Source organism: Ranitomeya variabilis, chromosome 1 (assembly GCF_051348905.1).
Source record: "Ranitomeya variabilis isolate aRanVar5 chromosome 1, aRanVar5.hap1, whole genome shotgun sequence".
Lineage (NCBI taxonomy): Eukaryota > Metazoa > Chordata > Amphibia > Anura > Dendrobatidae > Ranitomeya > Ranitomeya variabilis.
The window spans coordinates 40,692,158-40,717,885 of NC_135232.1; the positions used below are offsets into that span (position 1 = coordinate 40,692,158).

At 43.9% G+C, this 25,728-nt stretch overlaps 1 protein-coding gene across 1 annotated transcript in view; it reads left to right on the top strand.

The window, feature by feature from the left end:
• The window catches only part of CCDC68 (coiled-coil domain containing 68), a 61,365-nt gene that overhangs the window by 27,336 nt on the left and 8,301 nt on the right, over positions 1 to 25,728 (top strand). Inside the window, exons 4-8 of the mRNA XM_077282482.1 lie at positions 370 to 495; positions 1,340 to 1,465; positions 2,241 to 2,369; positions 3,467 to 3,549; positions 4,109 to 4,214. Of these exons, the coding sequence (XP_077138597.1) occupies positions 370 to 495; positions 1,340 to 1,465; positions 2,241 to 2,369; positions 3,467 to 3,549; positions 4,109 to 4,214 (570 nt within the window). The remainder of the gene's footprint in view (positions 1 to 369; positions 496 to 1,339; positions 1,466 to 2,240; positions 2,370 to 3,466; positions 3,550 to 4,108; positions 4,215 to 25,728) is intronic.

The following is a 25,728-nucleotide window of genomic DNA, read 5'->3' on the forward strand; positions in this document are numbered from 1 at the left end:
ACATTTAGGAATCAGTGTTCTTCTTCCAAAGTATAAAAAGCCAGATAATATTCTTAAAAAATGGTTGTTTCCCCATTCTAGAAGAAGACACACTGAAAAAAGGGAGCTCCTGCTCTGAAGGACTTATCCATGTATTATAGATGGTGGCCCATTCATTTCTGAGTCATGTAATACCACACTATTCCACTAGTGGCCACTGTAGGAGAAATGCCAATTTCCTCCAGCTGCATCGATCAGATGATCACGAGAGTGGCTGGTAGTCAATAAGGGGTCATAGAAACCCCCCATTTTAAACCTTTTTTAAAACAACCTATTATAATCAAAATTCTGATTAATCATTGATTTTTTTTTTCACCTGACTTAACACAGAATGGGCTTGGTGAGAAAGAAAAGGATTCCTTCGACTCCCGATATAAACGGATCGTTGAGAAATTAAAGAATCAGGACCTGCAGATTCTGGAGGTGAATAGAGAAAATGAAGATCTGCAAATCAAGGTATGATCACAGAATTTCTTACTAATGTAAAAAACAATTGTTCTTATATTTATTTGGAGACATATATGTATATAAATTTAATATTTTTATGTTATAGTATATATATATATATATATATATATATATATATATATATATATATATATATATATATTGGAGAGGAGATGTATATTTATATATTTAATATTTTTATGTTATTACATGTATATTGGAGATATATATTTATATACATTTTATATTTTTATGTTATTATTACTCGTATATTGGATATATATTTATGTATTTTATATTTTTATTATTACATATATTATATATAAATTATATTTTATGTTATTATTACATATGTATTGGATATATATTTTTAATATTTTTATATTATTACATATATATTGTTTTTTATGTTATTATTACATATATATTGGATATATATTTTTAATATTTTTATATTATTACACATATGTTGGTTTTTTATGTTATTATTACATACATATTGGATATATTTTTTTAATATTTGTATATTATTACATATATTGTTTTTTATATTATTACATATATTGGATATTTTTTAATATTTTTAGATTATTACATATATTGGTTTTTTATGTTATTATTACATATATAGAGTATATATTTTAATATTTTTATATTATTACATATATATTTTTATGTTGTTATTATTACATATATTGGATATATTTTTTTAATATTTTTATATTATTACATATTTTTTTATGTTATTATTACATATATATTGGAGATACATATTTATATATATTTTTATGCTATTACTATCTATTTATACTGTACATTTATATTTCAGTGAGTGTAATATGTTTTGTTCTAGTTGGAAGCGACGCGTGAAGCTGGAGCAGAAGCGATAAGGGACGCGACTCGTAAACTGTACGAAAACTACAACAAAAAGTCTGAACTACTCCGAAAATCTCATGAAGAGGAGAAGCAGCAGCTACAGGTGAGGAAGGATAGCAGTGCTACACCCTATACACACAAATATGGCTCTGTATGCATCTCTTCCTGGTCACTGCTTTAGTCTATGGACACTTTTCTGTTCATTAATCCCCACTTTGTTAGATCTAATATATAATAATATTTATTTTTAGAAAGTCCTAAAAAAAAAAAATCCTTATTTATCTTGTTGCAGTATATCAGTCTTAAAAATGTCATTGAGCTAAGACGATTTCTACCAAAACTCTTTCCCGGAAAAACGAGCATATTTTCAATTTACTGCTTATTAAAATTTGCAGCCGTTCTTGAGATATTAACACTTTTCTTATGCTTACAGCTCGTTGCTTAGGAGACCGACCACCTCTGCTATCTAGCTTATAAGAAGTACGCTGAAGCTGGCCGGGATCAGGAGGTAACAGAGCGCCCCACCAATGCTGGACAGCTTCAAAACAAGTGCTTACAAGCTCAATAAAAAGTGATTCTAAGCACTGTGAATTTTCTACAGTCTAGCAGCGGTGGTCGGTCTCCAGGGCAACAAGTTGTAAACAAAAGAAAAGTGTTAATATCTCAAGAACGGCTGAAGATTTTTAGATGCAGTAAATTGCAAAATTGCTTGTCTTTACAAGCACTATCCAACAATACCCGTCTATGAAGATGAGAATTAACACTATAAATAACTATACACTGCAGACACTTTTCCATAATCTCATATAATCCCTTTAAGAACATGGAAGTAATGAGTTCATTTTGAGTAATGTTTTTTTTTTGGCCCTATTTCTTAGGTTTCTGTAACGGAACATGATGATCACTTTAAGAAAAGCATCGAGAGACTTAATGATGTGGCTGACAAAATTCAGGAGAAGCATAGCAGGATCCTTGAATTGGAGAAGCTCATGGAGCGAATGGAGGCAGTGAGTGATGAGGGGCTTATAATGTTACTTAAAGGGGTATTCCCATCTCATATATTTATGGCATATCCGCAGGGTCCCGCTCTTGAGATCGATGTGGGTTCAATAACCATGTCATACATTTACTGTACATTTATGTATTAAATAAATATATATATATATATATATAGATATATATATATATATATATATATATATATATATATAGTATTTATATATATATATGTGTGTGATTAAAAAAGTTCAGAACTTTAAAAAAAAAAAAATTGGTCTGTGTCGTCATTACTTTTCTTTCGATGGAGCCGTGTCAGGGCTTATTTTTTGCGCCCCGACCTGCCGTTTTTGTTAATATTATTTTACAGTACATACAATCTTTTAGTCTCTTATTAATTATTTTTTGGGGGGTGAAGATGCAGTGACAAAAAAAATAACCAAAATTGTACCTTTTCAATGTTCTCCTCTTTATGGTGATTAATATTTGGGTTCATTCATTTTAGATTATCACAGGTGGCACTATTTGAGAAAAGGAGGCATGATTTAAAGAGAATCTGTCACCGGGTTTTTGCCACATAATTTGAGAGCAGCATGATGTAGAGGCAGACACCCTGATTCTAGCCATGTGTCACTTCCTGGGTTGCTTGCTCTAGTTTTGATAAAAATCTCTGTTTTATCAGCAGGAGTTTATCACTAGAGGACTAGTGAACCTGCTATCATGGAATCCAACCCCGCCCTCATCACTGATTGGCAGATTTCTACAGTACACATAGGATGCAGCCAATCAGGAGCGTGGGCGGGGTTATACACAGCTCAGTATTCAGAAAACTGGTAGATGTGCAGGAGATAAAACAGGAATTTTATCAAAACTGCAGCAAGAAGCCCAGTAAGTGACACATCATTGGAATCAGGGTCTCTGCCCCTACATCATCCTGCTTTCAGATTTGGTAGCAAAAACTTGCTGACAGATTCCCTTTAAGCATTTTTAATTTACATTCTAGTCCCCTACAGGAGGCTTAAACCTGTGATCGCCTGTACTATACACTTCAATACTGCAGTATATCATAAAAATTATTTTTCCCAACTTTCTTTGTTTTTTTCTATAGGAAAATGCATCTTTGGTTGAAAAGAAACATTTACTTGAAAATGAGCTATCAAGAAGAATGGCCGATCCTTCCAACAAGAATGGGTCAGTAACAGGACTACAATGTAGGTGGTTAAGCTGAGTGACTGCCATGATTTATGCTGTTACTGCACCCACTGGGGCATCAGACAAGTTTCCCAGACTGTGGGTGGTCTGAACAGTCCTCTACTGCTACCAGAAAATAAATTGACACCTAGCGGCCACTGCTGGAGTGATGTAGTATTACATGGCGCCTATTCAGATGTATATAGAACTATGTAATACATGGTCACATTGAGTCCTACACGTGGGACAGTTCTCAATGTGAGGGGGGCACTAAGGAAGGTAAACCTGCCTACAGAGCCTTGTGGGGGTATAATGTTATAATCCTGTATATTTAGGCCTCCAGCAGAACAATTGAGCTCTCATTGAGCTGCTTATAACTGCAGACTCTGCCCCAGTCTACAGAGTAAAGCAGGCGAATGAGCTGCACAAAACAGGAAAGGTCAGCCTGTGGTGTGCTCTAGTGAGAACTGCAATATTTCAAGAGGATTTTTCTTATATATATTTATGCTACATGAAAAAAAAAATTTGTAATATTTTCTTTTCTTTTTTTTTTCTTTAGTTGTTTGTCAATTCAGGACGAGGTTTTGACTGTTGACGAACAAATAAATCACTTGCAGCAATTGATGATGTCTCAACACCAGCATCTCCGTGCATTAATCCAGGAGGTAAGGGCTTGTTTCATCTGGACTCCTGTTGTTTCCCATGTTGCTACCTTCCTCAGGGAAACAGTCAGAAAACCTATAAAAATAATTAAATAAATGTAATACAGGATTGGGGCCTAAAAACAGGAGACGGTTGCCTCATGCTTGATTTTGCCCATTAAGCCTTATTTTTCATAACTGTACATCACTGTCATTTGTATTAATTCATTCATGTCTTGCCCCAGTGGTTCCCTCTGGTCTTTCTTTAGTTCCTTGAAGCATGCAGTCATGTGACCGCTGCAGACAATCACTGGTCTCAGTGTTCACATACTGTTAGGGTCACCTGGTGAGGTGGATTCACAAAGTGGCAGTTCAGGGTGGATACAAGAAGCCAGGTTGGTGGAGGGCACATGGGAGATCGAGGATTTTGGCACACTGGAAACCACAGGATCAGGAGGACAGACCAGAGAGAAATGGCAAGTCCGAAGCAGAGGGACAGAGGAAGGCAGAGGAGCTACAGGCACAGAAGAAGGCGCAATATAAACAATCCAATAACAGTTTGTTATGCTTACTGCAAACGATAGGATGGCTATCGTTTGCTGTAAGCAGCACAACAGGACTGAGGGTATGCAGGAATCATAGGAGAATTTCAAGATGCACAATGTGAACATATGGTAGAGCACTCCAAACAGCAACTCTAGAGTCTCAATGCTAAGACACGAGTGTGATCTAACTGGGCCTTAAAAGGCCTGGGGATATGATGTCACAGAAACTTGGAAAACCCAAAGTGGAGCACAGCAAATGAGCCCGGCTTAGTCATATTAAGGTCAGTGACTGGCTGCAGAGGTCACGTGTATGTATGTCATGTACTTGATGCAGGGAAGTACACAACGTTTGTTGGTTATTACCAAAGTATGAGTATTGTATTATTTTTTTAATATTATAACACATTAGTCCATTATTAAAAAAAATCTGTGACATCCCCTTAAAGGCACAAGGAGGGTCTTAACTAGTATTGTGCTACACCCGCTTCATATTCTGTATTGTAAGTAGCATATAGTGAAAATATATACTTCCTCTGAGGCCTTCTCCAAACTGGAAGGGGTCACTGTTGTAAATTCTGCTTTTGGGCTCCCTCCGGTGGTTGTAGGTGGTAATGCAGTTGTCCCTGAGTTGCAGTCCTGGTCAGGTGTATCTGCTGATTGCAGTTCTGACTGGGGTATTTAGGCGTGCAGGATTCATTAGTCCTTGCCAGTTGTCAATTGTTGTTGGGAGGTGTCGGACCTCTGCCTGGTTCCTCCTGCCTTTCTGCCAAATCAGCAAAGATAAGTGTCTGGTTTTGTTTCTTTGGCACACATGCTGTGTGCTTCATAATTCAGTGCTATTCCTTTGTGTTTTCTTGTCCAGCTTAGATTGTGTCAGTATTTTCTCAGTCTGTGTTGGATTCTCTGGGGTTGCAGATATTCACTCCACGTCTTTAGTTAGATTGTGGAAGTTTTTGTATTATCTGCTGTAGATATTTTGTGAAGGGTTTTAATACTGACCGCCTAGTGTTCTGTCCTATCCTTTCCTATTTAGCTAGAGTGGCCTCTTTTGCAAAATGTTGTTTTCTGCCTGCGTATGTCTTTTCTTCTCCTACTCACAGTCAATATTCGTGGGGGGCTGCCTATCCTTTGGGGGTCTGCTCTGAGGCTAGGTAGTATTCCTATTTCCATCTATAGGGGTATTTAGTCCTCCGGCTGTGTCGAGGTGTCTAGGGTTTGTTAGGCACACCCCACGGCTACTTCTAGTTGCGGTGTTAGTTCAGGATCTGCGGTCAGTACAGTTTCCACCCACTCGAGAGAAAGTTTCATGCTCCAAGGTCACCGGATCATAACAGGTCACACAGAGCGAGAGAGAGGGGGCAGCGGAAAGAGAACCTACGGTTATATGTTGGCTATAAATCAATTCCTAACTATGCTCAATGTTGTGAATTGGACTTTTTGGCTCCCTCTTGTGGTCACTAGCGACATGACACTTTGAGCTTCTTTCTCTAGCTTGGTACCCACCTGGCTCGTTAGTCCAGGGGTGTTGCTATTTAAGCTTCCTGGATTTTCAGTCTGGTGCCTGGCATCGTTGTAATCAGTTCCTTTCTGTTTGCTCCTGTCTGCTGGTCCTGGTTCTTGCAAAATAAGCTAAGTCCTGCTTCCTTATTTTTTTGGTTATTTGCATTTGCTCTTATTTCTGTCCAGCTTGTACCAAATGTGATTCCTGATATAGCTGGAAGCTCTAGGGGGCTGATATTCTCCCCCCGTGCCGTTAGACGGTTCGGGGGTTCTTGAATATTCAGCGTGGAAATTTTGATAGGGTTTTTGCTGACCGTATAAGTCATCTTCCTATATTCTGCTATTAGTCAGTGGGCCTCTTTTTGCTAAAAACCTAGTTCATCCTTACGTTTGTCTTTTCTTCTTACCTCACCGTTATTATTTGTTGGGGGCTTGTATCCAACTTTTGGGGTCTTTTCTCTGGAGGCAAGAAAGGTCTATCTTTTCCCTTCTAGGGTTAGTTAGTTCTCCGGCTGGTGCGAGACGTCTAGAACCAACGTAGGTACGTTCCCCGGCTGCTGCTATTTGTGGTGCTAGGTTCAGGTATACGGTCAGCCTAGTTACCACTGCCCTATGAGCTGGTTTTTTGTGTTTGCAGACTTGGTAATAAATTCTGAGACCCTCTGCCATTGGGGTCATAACAGTATGCCAGGCCTAAGGTGAATGTTTAATGCATTGCAGAAGTGGGATAATAAGAAAGGAAATTCTGAGTTTTTGGTTTTTTTTTCTTTCTTCCTCCCCTTTACCTCAGAGTGGCTTGAGCTTGCTGCAGACATGAATGTCCAGACCTTGATTACTAGTGTGGATCAGCTTGCTGCTCGTGTGCAGGGTATTCAAGATTTTGTTACCAGTAGTCCTATGTCAGAACCTAAAATACCTATTCCTGAACTGTTTTCTGGAGACCGATTTAAGTTTAGGAATTTCAGGAATAATTGTAAATTGTTTCTATCTCTGAGACCCCGTTCGTCTGGAGACTCAGCTCAGCAAGTTCAAATTGTTATCTCTTTCTTGCGGGGCGACCCTCAGGATTGGGCTTTCTCGTTAGCGCCAGGAGATCCGGCATTGGCAAATATTGATGCGTTTTTTCTGGCGCTCGGGTTGCTTTACGAGGAACCCAATCTTGAAATTCAGGCAGAAAAAGCCTTGCTGGCTATCTCTCAGGGCCAGGATGAAGCTGAAGTGTATTGCCAAAAATTTCGGAAATGGTCCGTGCTTACTCAGTGGAATGAGTGTGCTCTGGCCGCAAATTTCAGAAATGGCCTTTCTGAAGCCATTAAGAATGTGATGGTGGGTTTCTCCATTCCTACAAGTCTAAATGATTCCATGGCGCTGGCTATTCAGATTGACCGGCGTTTGCGGGAGCGCAAAGCCGCTAATCCTCTGGTGGTGTTGTCTGAACAAACACCTGATTTAATGCAATGTGGTAGAATTCAGACTAGAAATGAACGGAAAAATCATAGACGTCTGAATGGGTTGTGTTTTTACTGTGGTGATTCTACACATGTTATATCAGCATGCTCTAAACGCCTAACAAGGGTTGTTAGTCCTGTCGCCATTGGTAATCTGCAACCTAAATTTATTTTGTCTGTGACTTTAATTTGCTCATTGTCTTCCTACCCTGCTATGGCGTTTGTGGATTCAGGTGCTGCCTTGAGTCTTATGGATCTGTCGTTTGCCAAGCGCTGTGGTTTTGTACTTGAGCCGTTGGTAAATCCTATCCCTCTTAGAGGTATTGATGCTACGCCATTGGCGGAAAATAAGCCGCAGTTTTGGACACAGGTAACCATGTGCATGACTCCTGAACATCGGGAGGTGATTCGTTTTCTTGTTCTGCATAAAATGCATGATTTGGTCGTTTTGGGTCTGCCATGGTTACAGACCCATAATCCAGTTTTGGATTGGAAGGCAATGTCAGTGTCAAGTTGGGGCTGTCAGGGAATTCATGGTGATTCCTGTTGTGATTTTGCTTTTTGCTCCCTCTAGTGGTCATTAGTGATTTGACTCTGGAGCTTCTGTCTTTTCCTATATCCTCACCTGGGCCGTTAGTTCAGGGGCGTTGCTATATAAGCTCCCTGGACCTTCAGTTCAATGCCTGGCATCGTTGAAATCAGAGCTAATCTGTTGTGCTCTTGTCCTATGATCCTGGTTCCTGTATTTCAAGCTAAGTCTGCTTCCTTGCTTTTTGCTTTTGTTTTGTTTGGTATTTTTGTCCAGCTTGTTCCAATCTGTATCCTGACCTTTGTTGGAAGCTCTAGGGGGCTGGTGTTCTCCCCACGGACCGTTAGACGGTTCGGGGGTTCTTGAATCTCCAGCGTGGATTTTTATAGGGTTTTTGTTGACCAGATAAGTTATCTTGCTATATTCTGCTATTAGTAAGCTGGCCTCTCTTTGCTGAACCTGGTTCATTTCTGTGTTTGTCATTTCCTCTTACCTCACCATTATTATTTGTGGGGGGCTTGTATCTTGCTTTGGGGTCCCTTTCTCTGGAGGCAAGAGAGGTCTTTGTTTTCTTCTCCTAGGGGTAGTTAGATTCTCCGGCTGGCGCGAGTCATCTAGCGATCACCGTAGGCATGATCCCCGGCTACTTCTAGTGTTGGCGTTAGGAGTAGCTATTTGGTCAACCCAGTTACCACAGCCCTATGAGCTGGATTTTTGAATATCGCAGACTTACACGTTCCTCTGAGACCCTGTCCACTGGGGTCATAACAGTATGCCAGGCCAGTATTAAATGTTTAATGCATTGCAGAAGTGGGATTATAAGAAAGAAAATTTTGAGTTTTTTTTTTCCCTCTCTCATTTTTTTTTTTTTTTTTCTTTTCCCCTTTACCTCAGAGTGGCTTAAGCTTGCTGCAGACATGAATGTCCAGACCTTGATTACAAGTGTGGACCAGCTTGCCGCTCGTGTGCAGGGTATACAAGATTATGTTACCAGAAATCCTAGGTCTGAACCCAAGATTCCGATTCCTGAACTGTTTTCAGGAGACCGATTTAAGTTTAGGAATTTCAGGAATAATTGTAAATTGTTTTTGTCCCTGAAACCTTGTTCGTCTGGAGACTCTGCTCAACAAGTAAAAATTGTTATTTCATTCTTACGGGGTGACCCTCAAGATTGGGCTTTTTCGTTGGCGCCAGGAGATCCGGCATTGGCTGATATTGATGCGTTTTTTCTGGCGCTCGGTTTACCTTATGAGGAACCCAATCTTGAGATTCAGGCAGAGAAAGCCTTGCTGGCTATGTCTCAGGGCCAGGACGAGGCTGAGGTGTATTGCCAAAAATTTCGGAAATGGTCCGTGCTGACACATTGGAACGAGTGTGCACTGGCCGCTAATTTTAGAAATGGCCTTTCTGAGGCCATTAAGAATGTTATGGTGGGTTTTCCCATTCCCACAGGTCTGAATGATACCATGTCCCTGGCTATTCAAATTGACCGGCGGTTGCGGGAGCGCAAAACCGCAAATTCCCTCATGTTGTTGTCTGAACAGACACCTGATGTGATGCAATGTGATAGAAAAACCGCAAATTCCCTCATGGTGTTGTCTGAACAGGCACCTGATTTAATGCAATGTGATAGAATCCTGACTAGAAATGAGAGGAAAATTCATAGACGCCGGAATGGCTTGTGCTACTACTGTGGTGATTCTACACATGTTATCTCAGCATGCTCTAAACGTATATCTAAGGTTGTTAGTCCTGTCACCGTTGGTAATTTGCATCCTAAGTTTATTCTGTCTGTAACTTTGATTTGCTCACTGTCATCTTATCCTGTCATGGCGTTTGTAGATTCAGGTGCTGCCCTGAGTCTTATGGATCTCTCATTTGCTAAGCGCTGTGGTTTTATTCTTGAACCATTAGAAAATCCTATCCCTCTTAGGGGTATTGATGCTACGCCATTAGCAGAAAATAAACCGCAGTATTGGACACAGGTTACCATGTGCATGACTCCTGAACACCGCGAGGTGATACGTTTTCTCGTTCTACATAAAATGCATGATTTGGTTGTTTTGGGGCTGCCATGGTTACAGACCCATAATCCAGTCCTTGACTGGAAGGCTATGTCAGTGTCTAGTTGGGGCTGTCGTGGTATTCATGAGGATTCCCTGCCTGTGTCTATTGCTTCTTCTACGCCTTCGGAAGTTCCTGAGTATTTGTCTGATTATCAGGATGTCTTCAGCGAGTCCAGATCCAGTGCATTGCCTCCTCATAGGGAATGTGACTGTGCAATAGATTTGATTCCAGGCAGTAAATTTCCTAAGGGAAGACTGTTTAATCTGTCGATACCTGAACATACCGCTATGCGTTCATATATCAAGGAGTCTCTGGAGAAAGGACACATCCGTCCGTCTTCTTCCCCTCTTGGTGCGGGATTCTTTTTTGTGGCTAAAAAGGACGGATCTTTGAGGCCTTGTATTGACTATCGGCTTTTAAATAAGATCACTGTCAAATTTCAGTATCCTTTGCCGCTGTTGTCTGACTTGTTTGCCCGGATTAAAGGTGCCAAGTGGTTTACCAAGATAGACCTTCGTGGTGCGTACAACCTTGTGCGCATTAAGCAAGGGGATGAATGGAAAACCGCATTCAATACGCCCGAAGGTCATTTTGAGTACTTGGTGATGCCTTTTGCGCTCTCTAATGCCCCTTCAGTTTTTCAGTCCTTTATGCATGACATTTTCCGGAACTATCTGGATAAATTTTTGATCGTTTATCTGGATGATATTCTGTTTTTTTCTGATAATTGGGACTCGCATGTGGAGCAGGTCAGGATGGTCTTTAAAATTTTGCGTGAAAATTCTTTGTTTGTCAAGGGCTCAAAGTGTCTTTTTGGTGTACAGAAGGTTCCCTTTTTGGGGTTCATTTTTTCCCCTTCTGCTGTGGAGATGGACCCAGTCAAGGTCCGAGCTATTCTTGATTGGACTCAGCCCTCGTCAGTTAAGAGTCTTCAGAAGTTCTTGGGTTTCGCTAACTTCTACCGTCGTTTTATCGCTAACTTTTCTAGCATTGTGAAACCTTTGACGGATATGACCAAGAAGGGCTCCGATGTGGTTAATTGGGCTCCTGCTGCCGTGGAGGCTTTCCAGGAGTTGAAACGTCGGTTTACTTCGGCGCCTGTTTTGTGCCAGCCTGATGTCTCGCTTCCCTTTCAGGTTGAGGTGGATGCTTCAGAGATTGGAGCAGGGGCCGTTTTGTCGCAGAGAGGCCTGTTATGGTTCTCAATGGCAAGAGAACATAGCCCAGCAAACATGAGTACTAGCTCTTGGAAGGATGGAAACTAAACTGACCATGAACTAAACCTGCCGCACAACTAACAGTAGCCGGGTAGCGTTGCCTACGTTTTTATCCCTAGACGCCCAGCGCCGGCCGGAGGACTAACTAATCCTGGCAGAGGAAAATATAGTCCTGGCTCACCTCTAGAGAAATTTCCCCGATAGGCAGACAGAGGCCCCCACATATATTGGCGGTGATTTTAGATGAAATGACTAACGTAGTATGAAAATAGGTTTAGCAAAATTGAGGTCCGCTTACTAGATAGTAGGAAGACAGAAAGGGCACTTTCATGGTCAGCTGAAAACCCTATCAAAATACCATCCTGAAATTACTTTAAGACTCAAGTATTAACTCATAACATCAGAGTGGCAATTTCAGATCACAAGAGCTTTCCAGACACAGAAACGAAACTACAGCTGTGAACTGGAACAAAATGCAAAAACAAACGAGGACTAAAGTCCAACTTAGCTGGGAGTTGTCTAGCAGCAGGAACAAGCACAGAAAGGCTTCTGATTACAATGTTGACCGGCATGGAAGTGACAGAGGAGCAAGGTTAAATAGCGACTCCCACATCCTGATGGAAACAGGTGAACAGAGGGGATGATGCACACCAGTTCAATTCCACCAGTGGCCACCGGGGGAGCCCAAAATCCAATTTCACAACAGTACCCCCCCCTCAAGGAGGGGGCACCGAACCCTCACCAGAACCACCAGGGCGATCAGGATGAGCCCTATGAAAGGCACGGACCAGATCGGAGGCATGAACATCAGAGGCAGTCACCCAAGAATTATCCTCCTGACCGTATCCCTTCCATTTGACCAGATACTGGAGTTTCCGTCTGGAAACACGGGAGTCCAAGATTTTTTCCACAACGTACTCCAACTCGCCCTCAACCAACACCGGAGCAGGAGGCTCAACGGAAGGCACAACCGGTACCTCATACCTGCGCAACAATGACCGATGAAAAACATTATGAATAGAAAAAGATGCAGGGAGGTCCAAACGGAAGGACACAGGGTTAAGAATCTCCAATATCTTGTACGGGCCGATGAACCGAGGCTTAAACTTAGGAGAAGAAACCCTCATAGGGACAAAACGAGAAGACAACCACACCAAGTCCCCAACACAAAGCCGAGGACCAACCCGACGCCGGCGGTTGGCAAAAAGCTGAGTCTTCTCCTGGGACAACTTCAAATTGTCCACTACCTGCCCCCAAATCTGATGCAACCTCTCCACCACAGCATCCACTCCAGGACAATCCGAAGATTCCACCTGACCAGAAGAAAATCGAGGATGAAACCCCGAATTACAGAAAAAAGGAGACATCAAGGTGGCAGAGCTGGCCCGATTATTGAGGGCAAACTCCGCTAAAGGCAAAAAAGCAACCCAATCATCCTGATCTGCAGACACAAAACACCTCAAATATGTCTCCAAGGTCTGATTCGTCCGCTCGGTCTGGCCATTTGTCTGAGGATGGAAAGCAGACGAGAAAGACAAATCTATGCCCATCCTAGCACAGAATGCTCGCCAAAATCTAGACACGAATTGGATTCCTCTGTCAGAAACGATATTCTCCGGAATACCATGCAAACGGACCACATTTTGAAAAAACAGAGGAACCAACTCGGAAGAAGAAGGCAACTTAGGCAGGGGAACCAAATGGACCATCTTAGAGAAACGGTCACACACCACCCAGATGACAGACATCTTCTGAGAAACAGGAAGATCCGAAATAAAATCCATCGAGATGTGCGTCCAGGGCCTCTTCGGGATAGGCAAGGGCAACAACAATCCACTAGCCCGAGAACAACAAGGCTTGGCCCGAGCACAAACATCACAAGACTGCACAAAGCCTCGCACATCTCGAGACAGGGAAGGCCACCAGAAGGACCTTGCCACCAAATCCCTGGTACCAAAGATTCCAGGATGACCTGTCAACGCAGAAGAATGAACCTCAGAAATGACTCTACTGGTCCAATCATCAGGAACAAACAGTCTACCAGGTGGGCAACGATCAGGTCTATCCGCCTGAAACTCCTGCAAGGCCCGCCGCAGGTCTGGAGAAACGGCAGACAATATCACTCCATCCTTAAGGATACCTGTAGGTTCAGAGTTACCAGGGGAGTCAGGCTCAAAACTCCTAGAAAGGGCATCCGCCTTAACATTCTTAGAACCCGGCAGGTAGGACACCACAAAATTAAACCGAGAGAAAAACAACGACCAGCGCGCCTGTCTAGGATTCAGGCGTCTGGCGGACTCAAGATAAATTAGATTTTTGTGGTCAGTCAATACCACCACCTGATGTCTAGCCCCCTCAAGCCAATGACGCCACTCCTCAAAAGCCCACTTCATGGCCAAAAGCTCCCGATTCCCAACATCATAATTCCGCTCGGCGGGCGAAAATTTACGCGAGAAAAAGGCACAAGGTCTCATCACGGAACAATCGGAACTTCTCTGCGACAAAACTGCCCCAGCTCCGATTTCAGAAGCGTCGACCTCAACCTGAAAAGGAAGAGCAACATCAGGCTGACGCAACACAGGGGCGGAAGAAAAGCGGCGCTTAAGCTCCCGAAAGGCCTCCACAGCAGCAGGGGACCAATCAGCAACATCAGCACCCTTCTTAGTCAAATCAGTCAATGGTTTAACAACATCAGAAAAACCAGCAATAAATCGACGATAAAAGTTAGCAAAGCCCAAAAATTTCTGAAGACTCTTAAGAGAAGAGGGTTGCGTCCAATCACAAATAGCCTGAACCTTGACAGGATCCATCTCGATGGAAGAGGGGGAAAAAATATATCCCAAAAAGGAAATCTTTTGAACCCCAAAAACGCACTTAGAACCCTTCACACACAAGGAATTAGACCGCAAAACCTGAAAAACCCTCCTGACCTGCTGGACATGAGAGTCCCAGTCATCCGAAAAAATCAAAATATCATCCAGATACACAATCATAAATTTATCCAAATAATCACGGAAAATGTCATGCATAAAGGACTGAAAGACTGAAGGGGCATTTGAAAGACCAAAAGGCATCACCAAATACTCAAAGTGGCCCTCGGGCGTATTAAATGCGGTCTTCCACTCATCCCCCTGCTTAATTCGCACCAAATTATACGCCCCACGGAGATCTATCTTAGAGAACCACTTGGCCCCCTTTATGCGAGCAAACAAATCAGTCAGCAGTGGCAACGGATATTGATATTTAACCGTGATTTTATTCAAAAGCCGATAATCAATACACGGTCTCAAAGAGCCATCTTTCTTAGCCACAAAGAAAAAACCGGCTCCTAAGGGAGATGACGAAGGACGAATATGTCCCTTTTCCAAGGACTCCTTTATATATTCTCGCATAGCAGCATGTTCAGGCACAGACAGATTAAATAAACGACCCTTAGGGTATTTACTACCCGGAATCAAATCTATGGCACAATCGCACTCCCGGTGCGGAGGTAATGAACCAAGCTTAGGTTCTTCAAAAACGTCACGATATTCAGTCAAGAATTCAGGAATCTCAGAGGGAATAGATGATGAAATGGAAACCACAGGTACGTCCCCATGCGTCCCCTTACATCCCCAGCTTAACACAGACATAGCTTTCCAGTCAAGGACTGGGTTATGAGATTGCAGCCATGGCAATCCAAGCACCAACACATCATGTAGGTTATACAGCACAAGAAAGCGAATAATCTCCTGATGATCCGGATTAATCCGCATAGTTACTTGTGTCCAGTATTGTGGTTTATTACTAGCCAATGGGGTGGAGTCAATCCCCTTCAGGGGTATAGGAGTTTCAAGAGGCTCCAAATCATACCCACAGCGTTTGGCAAAGGACCAATCCATAAGACTCAAAGCGGCGCCAGAGTCGACATAGGCATCCGCGGTAATAGATGATAAAGAACAAATCAGGGTCACAGATAGAATAAACTTAGACTGTAAAGTGCCAATTGAAACAGACTTATCAAGCTTCTTAGTACGCTTAGAGCATGCTGATATAACATGAGTTGAATCACCGCAATAGAAGCACAACCCATTTTTTCGTCTTAAATTCTGCCGTTCGCTTCTGGACAGAATTCTATCACATTGCATATTCTCTGGCGTCTTCTCAGTAGACACCGCCAAATGGTGCACAGGTTTGCGCTCCCGCAGACGCCTATCGATCTGGATAGCCATTGTCATGGACTCATTCAGACCCGCAGGCACAGGGAACCCCACCATAACATCCTTAATGGCATCAGAGAGACCCTCTCTGAAATTCGCCGCCAGGGCGCACTCATTCCACTGAGTAAGCACAGCCCATTTACGGAATTTCTGGCAGTATATTTCAGCTTCGTCTTGCCCCTGAGATAGGGACATCAAGGCCTTTTCCGCCTGAAGCTCTAACTGAGGTTCCTCATAAAGCAACCCCAAGGCCAGAAAAAACGCATCCACATTGAGCAACGCAGGATCCCCTGGAGCCAATGCAAAAGCCCAATCCTGAGGGTCGCCCCGGAGCAAGGAAATCACAATCCTGACCTGCTGAGCAGGATCTCCAGCAGAGCGAGATTTCAGGGACAAAAACAACTTGCAATTATTTTTGAAATTTTGAAAGCAAGATCTATTCCCCGAGAAAAATTCAGGCAAAGGAATTCTAGGTTCAGATATAGGAACATGAACAACAAAATCTTGTAAATTTTGAACTTTCGTGGTGAGATTATTCAAACCTGCAGCTAAACTCTGAATATCCATTTTAAACAGGTGAACACAGAGCCATTCCAGGATTAGAAGGAGAGAGAGAGAGAGAAAGGCTGCAATATAGGCAGACTTGCAAGAGATTCAATTACAAGCACACTCAGAACTGAAGGAAAAAAAAAAAAAAAAAATCTTCAGCAGACTTCTCTTATCTCTCCTTTCTCTGTCAATTAATTTAACCCTTTTTTAGTCCGGTCAAACTGTTATGGTTCTCAATGGCAAGAGAACATAGCCCAGCAAACATGAGTACTAGCTCTTGGAAGGATGGAAACTAAACTGACCATGAACTAAACCTGCCGCACAACTAACAGTAGCCGGGTAGCGTTGCCTACGTTTTTATCCCTAGACGCCCAGCGCCGGCCGGAGGACTAACTAATCCTGGCAGAGGAAAATATAGTCCTGGCTCACCTCTAGAGAAATTTCCCCGATAGGCAGACAGAGGCCCCCACATATATTGGCGGTGATTTTAGATGAAATGACTAACGTAGTATGAAAATAGGTTTAGCAAAATTGAGGTCCGCTTACTAGATAGTAGGAAGACAGAAAGGGCACTTTCATGGTCAGCTGAAAACCCTATCAAAATACCATCCTGAAATTACTTTAAGACTCAAGTATTAACTCATAACATCAGAGTGGCAATTTCAGATCACAAGAGCTTTCCAGACACAGAAACGAAACTACAGCTGTGAACTGGAACAAAATGCAAAAACAAACGAGGACTAAAGTCCAACTTAGCTGGGAGTTGTCTAGCAGCAGGAACAAGCACAGAAAGGCTTCTGATTACAATGTTGACCGGCATGGAAGTGACAGAGGAGCAAGGTTAAATAGCGACTCCCACATCCTGATGGAAACAGGTGAACAGAGGGGATGATGCACACCAGTTCAATTCCACCAGTGGCCACCGGGGGAGCCCAAAATCCAATTTCACAACAGAGGCCCTGGTTGCTCTGTTATGAGACCTTGCGCCTTTTTCTCTAGGATGTTTTCGCCTGCGGAGCGAAATTATGATGTAGGCAATCGGGAGTTGTTGGCCATGAAATGGGCATTTGAGGAGTGGCGTCATTGGCTCGAGGGTGCTAAGCATCGTGTGGTGGTCTTGACTGATCACAAAAATCTGATGTATCTCGAGTCTGCTAAACGCCTGAATCCTAGACAGGCCCGATGGTCATTGTTTTTCTCCCGTTTTGACTTTGTTGTCTCGTATTTACCAGGTTCAAAAAATGTGAAGGCCGATGCTCTTTCCAGGAGCTTTGTGCCTGATGCTCCTGGAGTCGCTGAACCTGTTGGTATTCTTAAGGATGGTATTATCTTGTCAGCTATTTCTCCAGATCTGCGACGTGTGTTGCAGAGATTTCAGGCTGATAGGCCTGATTCTTGTCCACCTGACAGACTGTTTGTGCCTGATAAGTGGACCAGCAGAGTCATTTCCGAGGTTCATTCCTCGGTGTTGGCAGGTCACCCAGGAATTTTTGGCACCAGAGATCTGGTGGCCAGATCCTTTTGGTGGCCTTCCTTGTCTAGGGATGTGCGGTCATTTGTACAGTCCTGTGGGACTTGTGCTCGAGCTAAGCCTTGCTGTTCTCGTGCCAGCGGGTAGCTCTTGCCCTTGCCTGTCCCTAAGAGACCTTGGACACATATCTCCATGGATTTCATTTCTGATCTTCCGGTGTCTCAAGGCATGTCTGTTATCTGGGTGATATGTGATCGCTTCTCCAAGATGGTCCATTTGGTTCCTTTGCCTAAGCTGCCTTCCTCTTCCGATCTGGTTCCTGTGTTTTTCCAGAACGTGGTTCGTTTGCACGGCATCCCTGAGAATATTGTGTCAGACAGAGGATCCCAGTTCGTTTCCAGATTCTGGCGATCCTTTTGTAGTAGGATGGGCATTGACTTGTCGTTTTCGTCTGCTTTCCATCCTCAGACTAATGGACAGACGGAGCGAACTAATCAGACTTTGGAGGCTTATTTGAGGTGTTTTGTCTCTGCTGATCAGGACGATTGGGTGACCTTCTTGCCGTTGGCTGAGTTTGCCCTTAATAATCGGGCTAGTTCCGCCACCTTGGTTTCGCCGTTTTTCTGCAACTCTGGTTTCCACCCTCGTTTTTCTTCGGGTCATGTGGAACCTTCTGACTGCCCTGGGGTGGATTCTGTGGTGGATAGGTTGCAGCGGATCTGGAATCTTGTGGTGGACAACTTGAAGTTGTCACAGGAGAGGGCTCAGCGCTTTGCCAACCGCCGCCGCGGTGTGGGTCCCCGACTACGTGTTGGGGATTTGGTGTGGCTTTCTTCCCGCTTTGTTCCTATGAAGGTTTCCTCTCCCAAATTTAAACCTCGTTTTATTGGTCCTTACAAGATATTGGAAATCCTTAATCCTGTATCCTTTCGCCTGGATCTTCCTGTGTCGTTTGCTATCCACAACGTGTTTCATAGGTCCTTGTTGCGGCGGTACGTTGTGCCTGTGGTTCCTTCTGCTGAGCCTCCTGCTCCGGTGTTGGTTGAGGGCGAGTTGGAGTACGTGGTGGAGAAGATCTTGGATTCTCGTCTCTCCAGGCGGAGGCTTCAGTACCTGGTCAAGTGGAAGGGCTATGGTCAGGAAGATAATTCCTGGGTGGTCGCCTCTGATGTTCATGCGGCCGATTTAGTTCGTGCCTTTCACGCCGCTCGTCCTGATCGCCCTGGTGGTCGTGGTGAGGGTTCGGTGACCCCTCACTAAGGGGGGGGTACTGTTGTGATTTTGCTTTTTGCTCCCTCTAGTGGTCATTAGTGATTTGACTCTGGAGCTTCTGTCTTTTCCTATATCCTCACCTGGGCCGTTAGTTCAGGGGCGTTGCTATATAAGCTCCCTGGACCTTCAGTTCAATGCCTGGCATCGTTGAAATCAGAGCTAATCTGTTGTGCTCTTGTCCTATGATCCTGGTTCCTGTATTTCAAGCTAAGTCTGCTTCCTTGCTTTTTGCTTTTGTTTTGTTTGGTATTTTTGTCCAGCTTGTTCCAATCTGTATCCTGACCTTTGTTGGAAGCTCTAGGGGGCTGGTGTTCTCCCCCCGGACCGTTAGACGGTTCGGGGGTTCTTGAATCTCCAGCGTGGATTTTTATAGGGTTTTTGTTGACCAGATAAGTTATCTTGCTATATTCTGCTATTAGTAAGCTGGCCTCTCTTTGCTGAACCTGGTTCATTTCTGTGTTTGTCATTTCCTCTTACCTCACCGTTATTATTTGTGGGGGGCTTGTATCTTGCTTTGGGGTCCCTTTCTCTGGAGGCAAGAGAGGTCTTTGTTTTCTTCTCCTAGGGGTAGTTAGATTCTCCGGCTGGCGCGAGTCATCTAGCGATCACCGTAGGCATGATCCCCGGCTACTTCTAGTGTTGGCGTTAGGAGTAGCTATTTGGTCAACCCAGTTACCACAGCCCTATGAGCTGGATTTTTGAATATCGCAGACTTACACGTTCCTCTGAGACCCTGTCCACTGGGGTCATAACAGATTCCCCGCCGGTGTCTATTGCTTCCTCTACTCCTTCAGAAGTTCCTGAGTATTTGTCTGATTATCAGGATGTTTTCAGCGAGTCCAGGTCCAGTGCTCTTCCTCCTCATAGGGATTGTGACTGCGCTATAGATTTGATTCCAGGTAGTAAATTTCCTAAGGGAAGATTATTTAATCTGTCTGTACCTGAGCATACCGCAATGCGTTCGTATATCAAGGAGTCTCTGGAGAAGGGGCATATCCGTCCATCCTCTTCCCCTCTTGGTGCGGGATTCTTTTTTGTGGCCAAGAAGGACGGATCTTTGAGACCTTGTATAGACTATCGGCTTCTGAATAAAATCACTGTTAAATTTCAGTATCCTTTGCCTCTGTTGTCAGACTTGTTTGCCCGGATTAAGGGTGCCAAGTGGTTCACCAAGATAGATCTTCGTGGTGCGTACAACCTTGTGCGCATTAAGCAAGGAGATGAATGGAAAACTGCATTTAATACGCCCGAAGGTCATTTTGAGTACTTGGTGATGCCTTTTGGGCTCTCTAATGCTCCTTCAGTTTTTCAGTCCTTAATGCATGACATCTTCCGGAAGTATCTAGATAAATTTATGATTGTTTATCTGGATGATATTCTGGTTTTTTCTGATGATTGGGACTCCCATGTTAAGCAGGTCAGGACGGTGTTTCAGGTTTTGCGTGAGAATGCTTTGTTCGTTAAGGGCTCAAAGTGTCTCTTTGGAGTACAGAAGGTTCCCTTTTTGGGTTTTATTTTTTCCCCTTCTGCGGTGGAGATGGACCCAGTCAAGGTCCGAGCTATTCATGATTGGACTCAACCCACGTCAGTTAAGAGTCTTCAGAAGTTCTTGGGTTTTGCTAACTTCTACCGTCGTTTTATCGCTAACTTTTCTAGTGTTGTTAAACCTTTGACGGATATGACCAAGAAAGGTTCTGATGTTGCTAACTGGGTTCCTGCAGCCATGGAAGCTTTCCAAGAGCTGAAGCGCCGGTTTACTTCGGCGCCTGTTTTGTGCCAGCCTGATGTCTCACTTCTCTTTCAGGTTGAAGTGGATGCTTCTGAGATCGGGGCAGGGGCCGTTTTGTCGCAGAGAGGCCCTGGTTGCTCTGTAATGAGACCATGTGCTTTTTTTTCTAGGAAGTTTTCGCCTGCTGAGCGGAACTATGATGTTGGCAATCGGGAGTTGTTGGCCATGAAGTGGGCATTTGAGGAGTGGCGTCATTGGCTCGAGGGTGCTATGCATCGTGTGGTGGTCTTGACTGATCACAAGAATCTGATGTATCTCGAGTCTGCTAAACGCCTGAATCCTAGACAGGCCCGTTGGTCATTGTTTTTCTCCCGTTTTGACTTTGTGGTCTCGTACCTACCAGGTTCAAAGAATGTGAAGGCTGATGCTCTTTCAAGGAGCTTTGTGCCTGACTCTCCTGGAGTTTCAGAGACAGCTGGTATTCTTAAAGAGGGAGTAATCTTGTCAGCCATTTCTCCGGATTTGCGACGTGTGTTGCAGAGATTTCAGGCTGGTAGACCTGACTCTTGTCCACCTGACAGACTGTTTGTTCCTGATAAATGGACCAGCAGAGTCATTTCCGAGGTTCATTCCTCGGTGTTGGCAGGGCATCCGGGAATTTTTGGCACCAGAGATTTGGTGGCTAGGTCCTTTTGGTGGCCTTCCTTGTCACGGGATGTGCGGTCATTTGTGCAGTCCTGTGGGACTTGTGCTCGAGCTAAGCCTTGCTGTTCTCGTGCCAGCGGGTTGCTCTTGCCTTTACCTGTCCCGAAGAGGCCTTGGACACACATTTCCATGGATTTCATTTCAGATCTTCCGGTGTCTCAGGGCATGTCTGTCATCTGGGTGGTATGTGATCGCTTTTCCAAGATGGTCCATTTGGTGTCTTTGCCTAAGCTGCCTTCCTCTTCCGATCTGGTTCCTTTATTCTTTCAGAATGTGGTTCGCTTGCACAGCATTCCTGAGAATATCGTGTCTGACAGAGGATCCCAGTTTGTTTCCAGGTTCTGGCGATCCTTTTGTGCTAAGATGGGCATTGATTTGTCATTTTCTTCTGCCTTTCATCCTCAAACTAATGGCCAAACGGAGCGAACAAATCAGACTCTAGAGGCTTATTTGAGGTGTTTTGTTTCTGCAGATCAGGATGATTGGGTGACCTTCTTGCCATTGGCTGAGTTTGCCCTTAATAATCGGGCTAGTTCCGCTACTTTGGTTTCGCCATTTTTCTGCAACTCTGGTTTTCATCCTCGTTTTTCCTCGGGACATGTTGAGCCCTCTGACTGTCCTGGGGTAGATTCTGTGGTGGATAGGTTGCAGCGGATCTGAAATCATGTGGTGGACAACCTAAAGTTGTCACAGGAGAAGGCTCAGCGTTTTGCCAACCGCCGCCGCGGTGTGGGTCCCCGACTTCGTGTTGGGGATTTGGTGTGGCTGTCTTCTCGGTTTGTTCCTATGAAGGTCTCCTCTCCTAAATTTAAGCCTCGCTTCATCGGTCCTTATAAGATTTTGGAAATCCTTAATCCAGTGTCCTTTCGCTTGGATCTTCCGGTGTCGTTTGCCATTCACAACGTGTTCCATAGGTCTTTGTTGCGGCGCTACGTTGTGCCTGTGGTTCCTTCTGTTGAGCCTCCTGCTCCGGTGTTGGTTGAGGGCGAGTTTGAGTACGTGGTGGAGAAGATCTTGGATTCTCGTCTCTCCAGACGGAGGCTTCAGTATCTGGTCAAGTGGAAGGGCTATGGTCAGGAGGATAATTCCTGGGTGGTCGCCTCTGATGTTCATGCGGCCGATTTAGTTCGTGCCTTTCACGCTGCTCATCCTGATCGTCCTGGTGGTCTTGGTGAGGGTTCGGTGACCCCTCCTTAAGGGGGGGGTACTGTTGTGAATTGGACTTTTTGGCTCCCTTTTGTGGTCACTAGCGACATGACACTTTGAGCTTCTTTCTCTAGCTTGGTACCCACCTGGCTCGTTAGTCCAGGGGTGTTGCTATTTAAGCTTCCTGGATTTTCAGTCTGGTGCCTGGCATCATTGTAATCAGTTCCTTTCTGTTTGCTCCTGTCTGCTGGTCCTGGTTCTTGCAAAATAAGCTAAGTCCTGCTTCCTTATTTTTTTGGTTATTTGCATTTGCTTTTATTTCTGTCCAGCTTGTACCAAATGTGATTCCTGATATAGCTGGAAGCTCTAGGGGGCTGATATTCTCCCCCCGTGCCGTTAGACGGTTCGGGGGTTCTTGAATATTCAGCGTGGAAATTTTGATAGGGTTTTTGCTGACCGTATAAGTCATCTTCCTATATTCTGCTATTAGTCAGTGGGCCTCTCTTTGCTAAAAACCTAGTTCATCCTTACGTTTGTCTTTTCTTCTTACCTCACCGTTATTATTTGTTGGGGGCTTGTATCCAACTTTTGGGGTCTTTTCTCTGGAGGCAAGAAAGGTCTATCTTTTCCCTTCTAGGGTTAGTTAGTTCTCCGGCTGGCGCGAGACGTCTAGAACCAACGTAGGTACGTTCCCCGGCTGCTGCTATTTGTGGTGCTAGGTTCAGGTATACGGTCAGCCTAGTTACCACTGCCCTATGAGCTGGTTTTTTGTGTTTGCAGACTTGGTAATAAATTCTGAGACCCTCTGCCATTGGGGTCATAACAGCTCAACCCACATCCTCATGTACTGTAGGCACTGCAGAGTGCTTGCAGCACCTTGTAGGACCAGTTTAGTCACTTCTATATCTGCTTGTGAAGCAGAGGTGACACTTAAGGAAGTCTTTTTATCTCATAAATCAATATTACAAGTGAAAAAAATCTACTTTGTAATAAATCTTATCAGACAAATCTGCTTCTTACTCCTGGACTGATCTTTCATTCTCAATTCTTGGGTAAAATCTAGATTCAATTAAGACAGATTTTCCAGTTACTAAGATAAGAGGTGACATTTTGTGCTTGGAGGAGCTAGAGGCAGAGACAGACATTCTAGGGAGGAGCTAGAGGCAGACACAGACATTCTAGGGAGGAGCTAGAGACAGAGACAGACATTCTAGGGAGGAGCTAGAGGCAGACACAGACATTCTAGGGAGGAGCTAGAGGCAGAGACAGATATACTAGGGAGGAGCTAGAGGCAGATACAGACATCCTAGGGAGGAGCTATAGGCAGACACAGACATTCTAGGGAGGAGCTAGAGACAGAGACAGACATTCTAGGGAGGAGCTAGAGGCAGACACAAACATTCTAGGGAGGAGCTAGAGGCAGACACAGACATTCTAGGGAGGAGCTAGAGGCAGACACAGATATACTAGGGAAGAGCTAGAGGCAGACACAGACATTCTAGGGAGGAGCTAGAGGCAGACACAGATATACTAGGGAGTAGCTAGACATTCTGCCTCTCGTGAGACTATAATCACAGTTCTCCATAGAACTTTCTATGCACAAACTGTCATCTATCTTAGTAATGGGAAAATCTGTCTTCACTGAATGCAGATTTTTACAAATTTTTCCCCTAAACTTAGAATGAATGATTAATCGAGGAGAAGAAAGACGCAGATTTCCCTGATATCATGTAGTAAAAAGTTTTTTATTTTTATGTATGTTATTGTGTTATGGAAAAAAAATTAAACAATAGTTACACTTGAATTCAAGTTACAGAAAATAGAAAGATTCATAAATAACACTCACCATATGAAAACGATGCATACAGCACCCCAGATCTCAGCTTCTAGGCCTGAATTTAAAAGTTTGCACATATTTACACTGCACATGAGAAGCTGAATCCATACAGCGCCATTAGCACATATTAGTCACCTAGACTCCTCTCCTGTAGTTTTACTGCCCCTTAGTGGTCAACTAAGACTATTGCAGCTATTCTACCAAACAAAAATCTAATGATGAAGCAATTTACCCCACTTCCAATATTCTCAGCCACCTCAAAATTTCAGCTTGCTTTCATGGAATAGATTCACACCTGCTTAGATAAAGATGTTAGGAACATGGAAAAGAAGCTGCTGAGAAGAGGCTATAAATGTGTTCCATCTAGACAATCATCTGTGAGACAGATACATCAGAAACACCAATTTTTCTCCATTCCTGAGTTTGTTACAATGTATCGGTGCAGGTGAAATGTATCAACCTGAATTCCAGGCTGTTTAGTTCACATGGTTGACTAGAGAACTTACAATGTTTGTAACAAACCCTCAGCTGTGAGCAGTGCTAGATATGTATGAGTTCAAGGGAAGCTCCCTGCCTCATGTGTTGTCATGTCACAGCTTGCTGTAATTATCACACTTCCTTCAGATGTCTGACATTCATACAAAGGAAGAATGAGAACTGCAGGGCAGTAGCGGCCACTGATTGGCTGCAGTGCTCACGTGGCATAACAATGTCACACAAGCCCATGAAGACCTGATCTAACATTGCTCAACTGCTTCAGTGCAGGAGGTATCTGATATTCTTATTTTACACTGTGGAATATAGTATTTAAGAAAAGGTTGTTCTAGTAGCCCGTAAAGAGATTGGAATTGGAAAGAGCAGTTTCACAGGGAACACCCACTGAGCTGTGAACCTGCAGCTCCACAGGATACACCCACTGAGCTCTGAACCTTCAGCTCCACAGGGAACATCCACTGCGCTCGGAACCTGCTCCTCCACAGGGAACACCCACTGAGCTTTGAACCTACAGCTCCACAAGGGAACACCCACTAAGTTCTGAACCTACAGCTCCACAGGGAACACCCGCTGAGCTCTGAACCTGCTCCTCCACAGGGAACACCCACTGAGCTCTGAATCTGAAGCTCCACAGGGAACATCCACTGAGCTCTGAACCTGGAGCTCCACAGGAAACATCCACTGAGCTCTGAATCTGAAGCTCCACAGGGAACATCCACTGAGCTCTGAACCTGCAGCTCCACAGGATACACCCACTGAGCTCTGAACCTTCAGCTCCACAGGGAACACCCACTGAGTTCTGAACCTGCAGCTCCACAGAGAACACCCA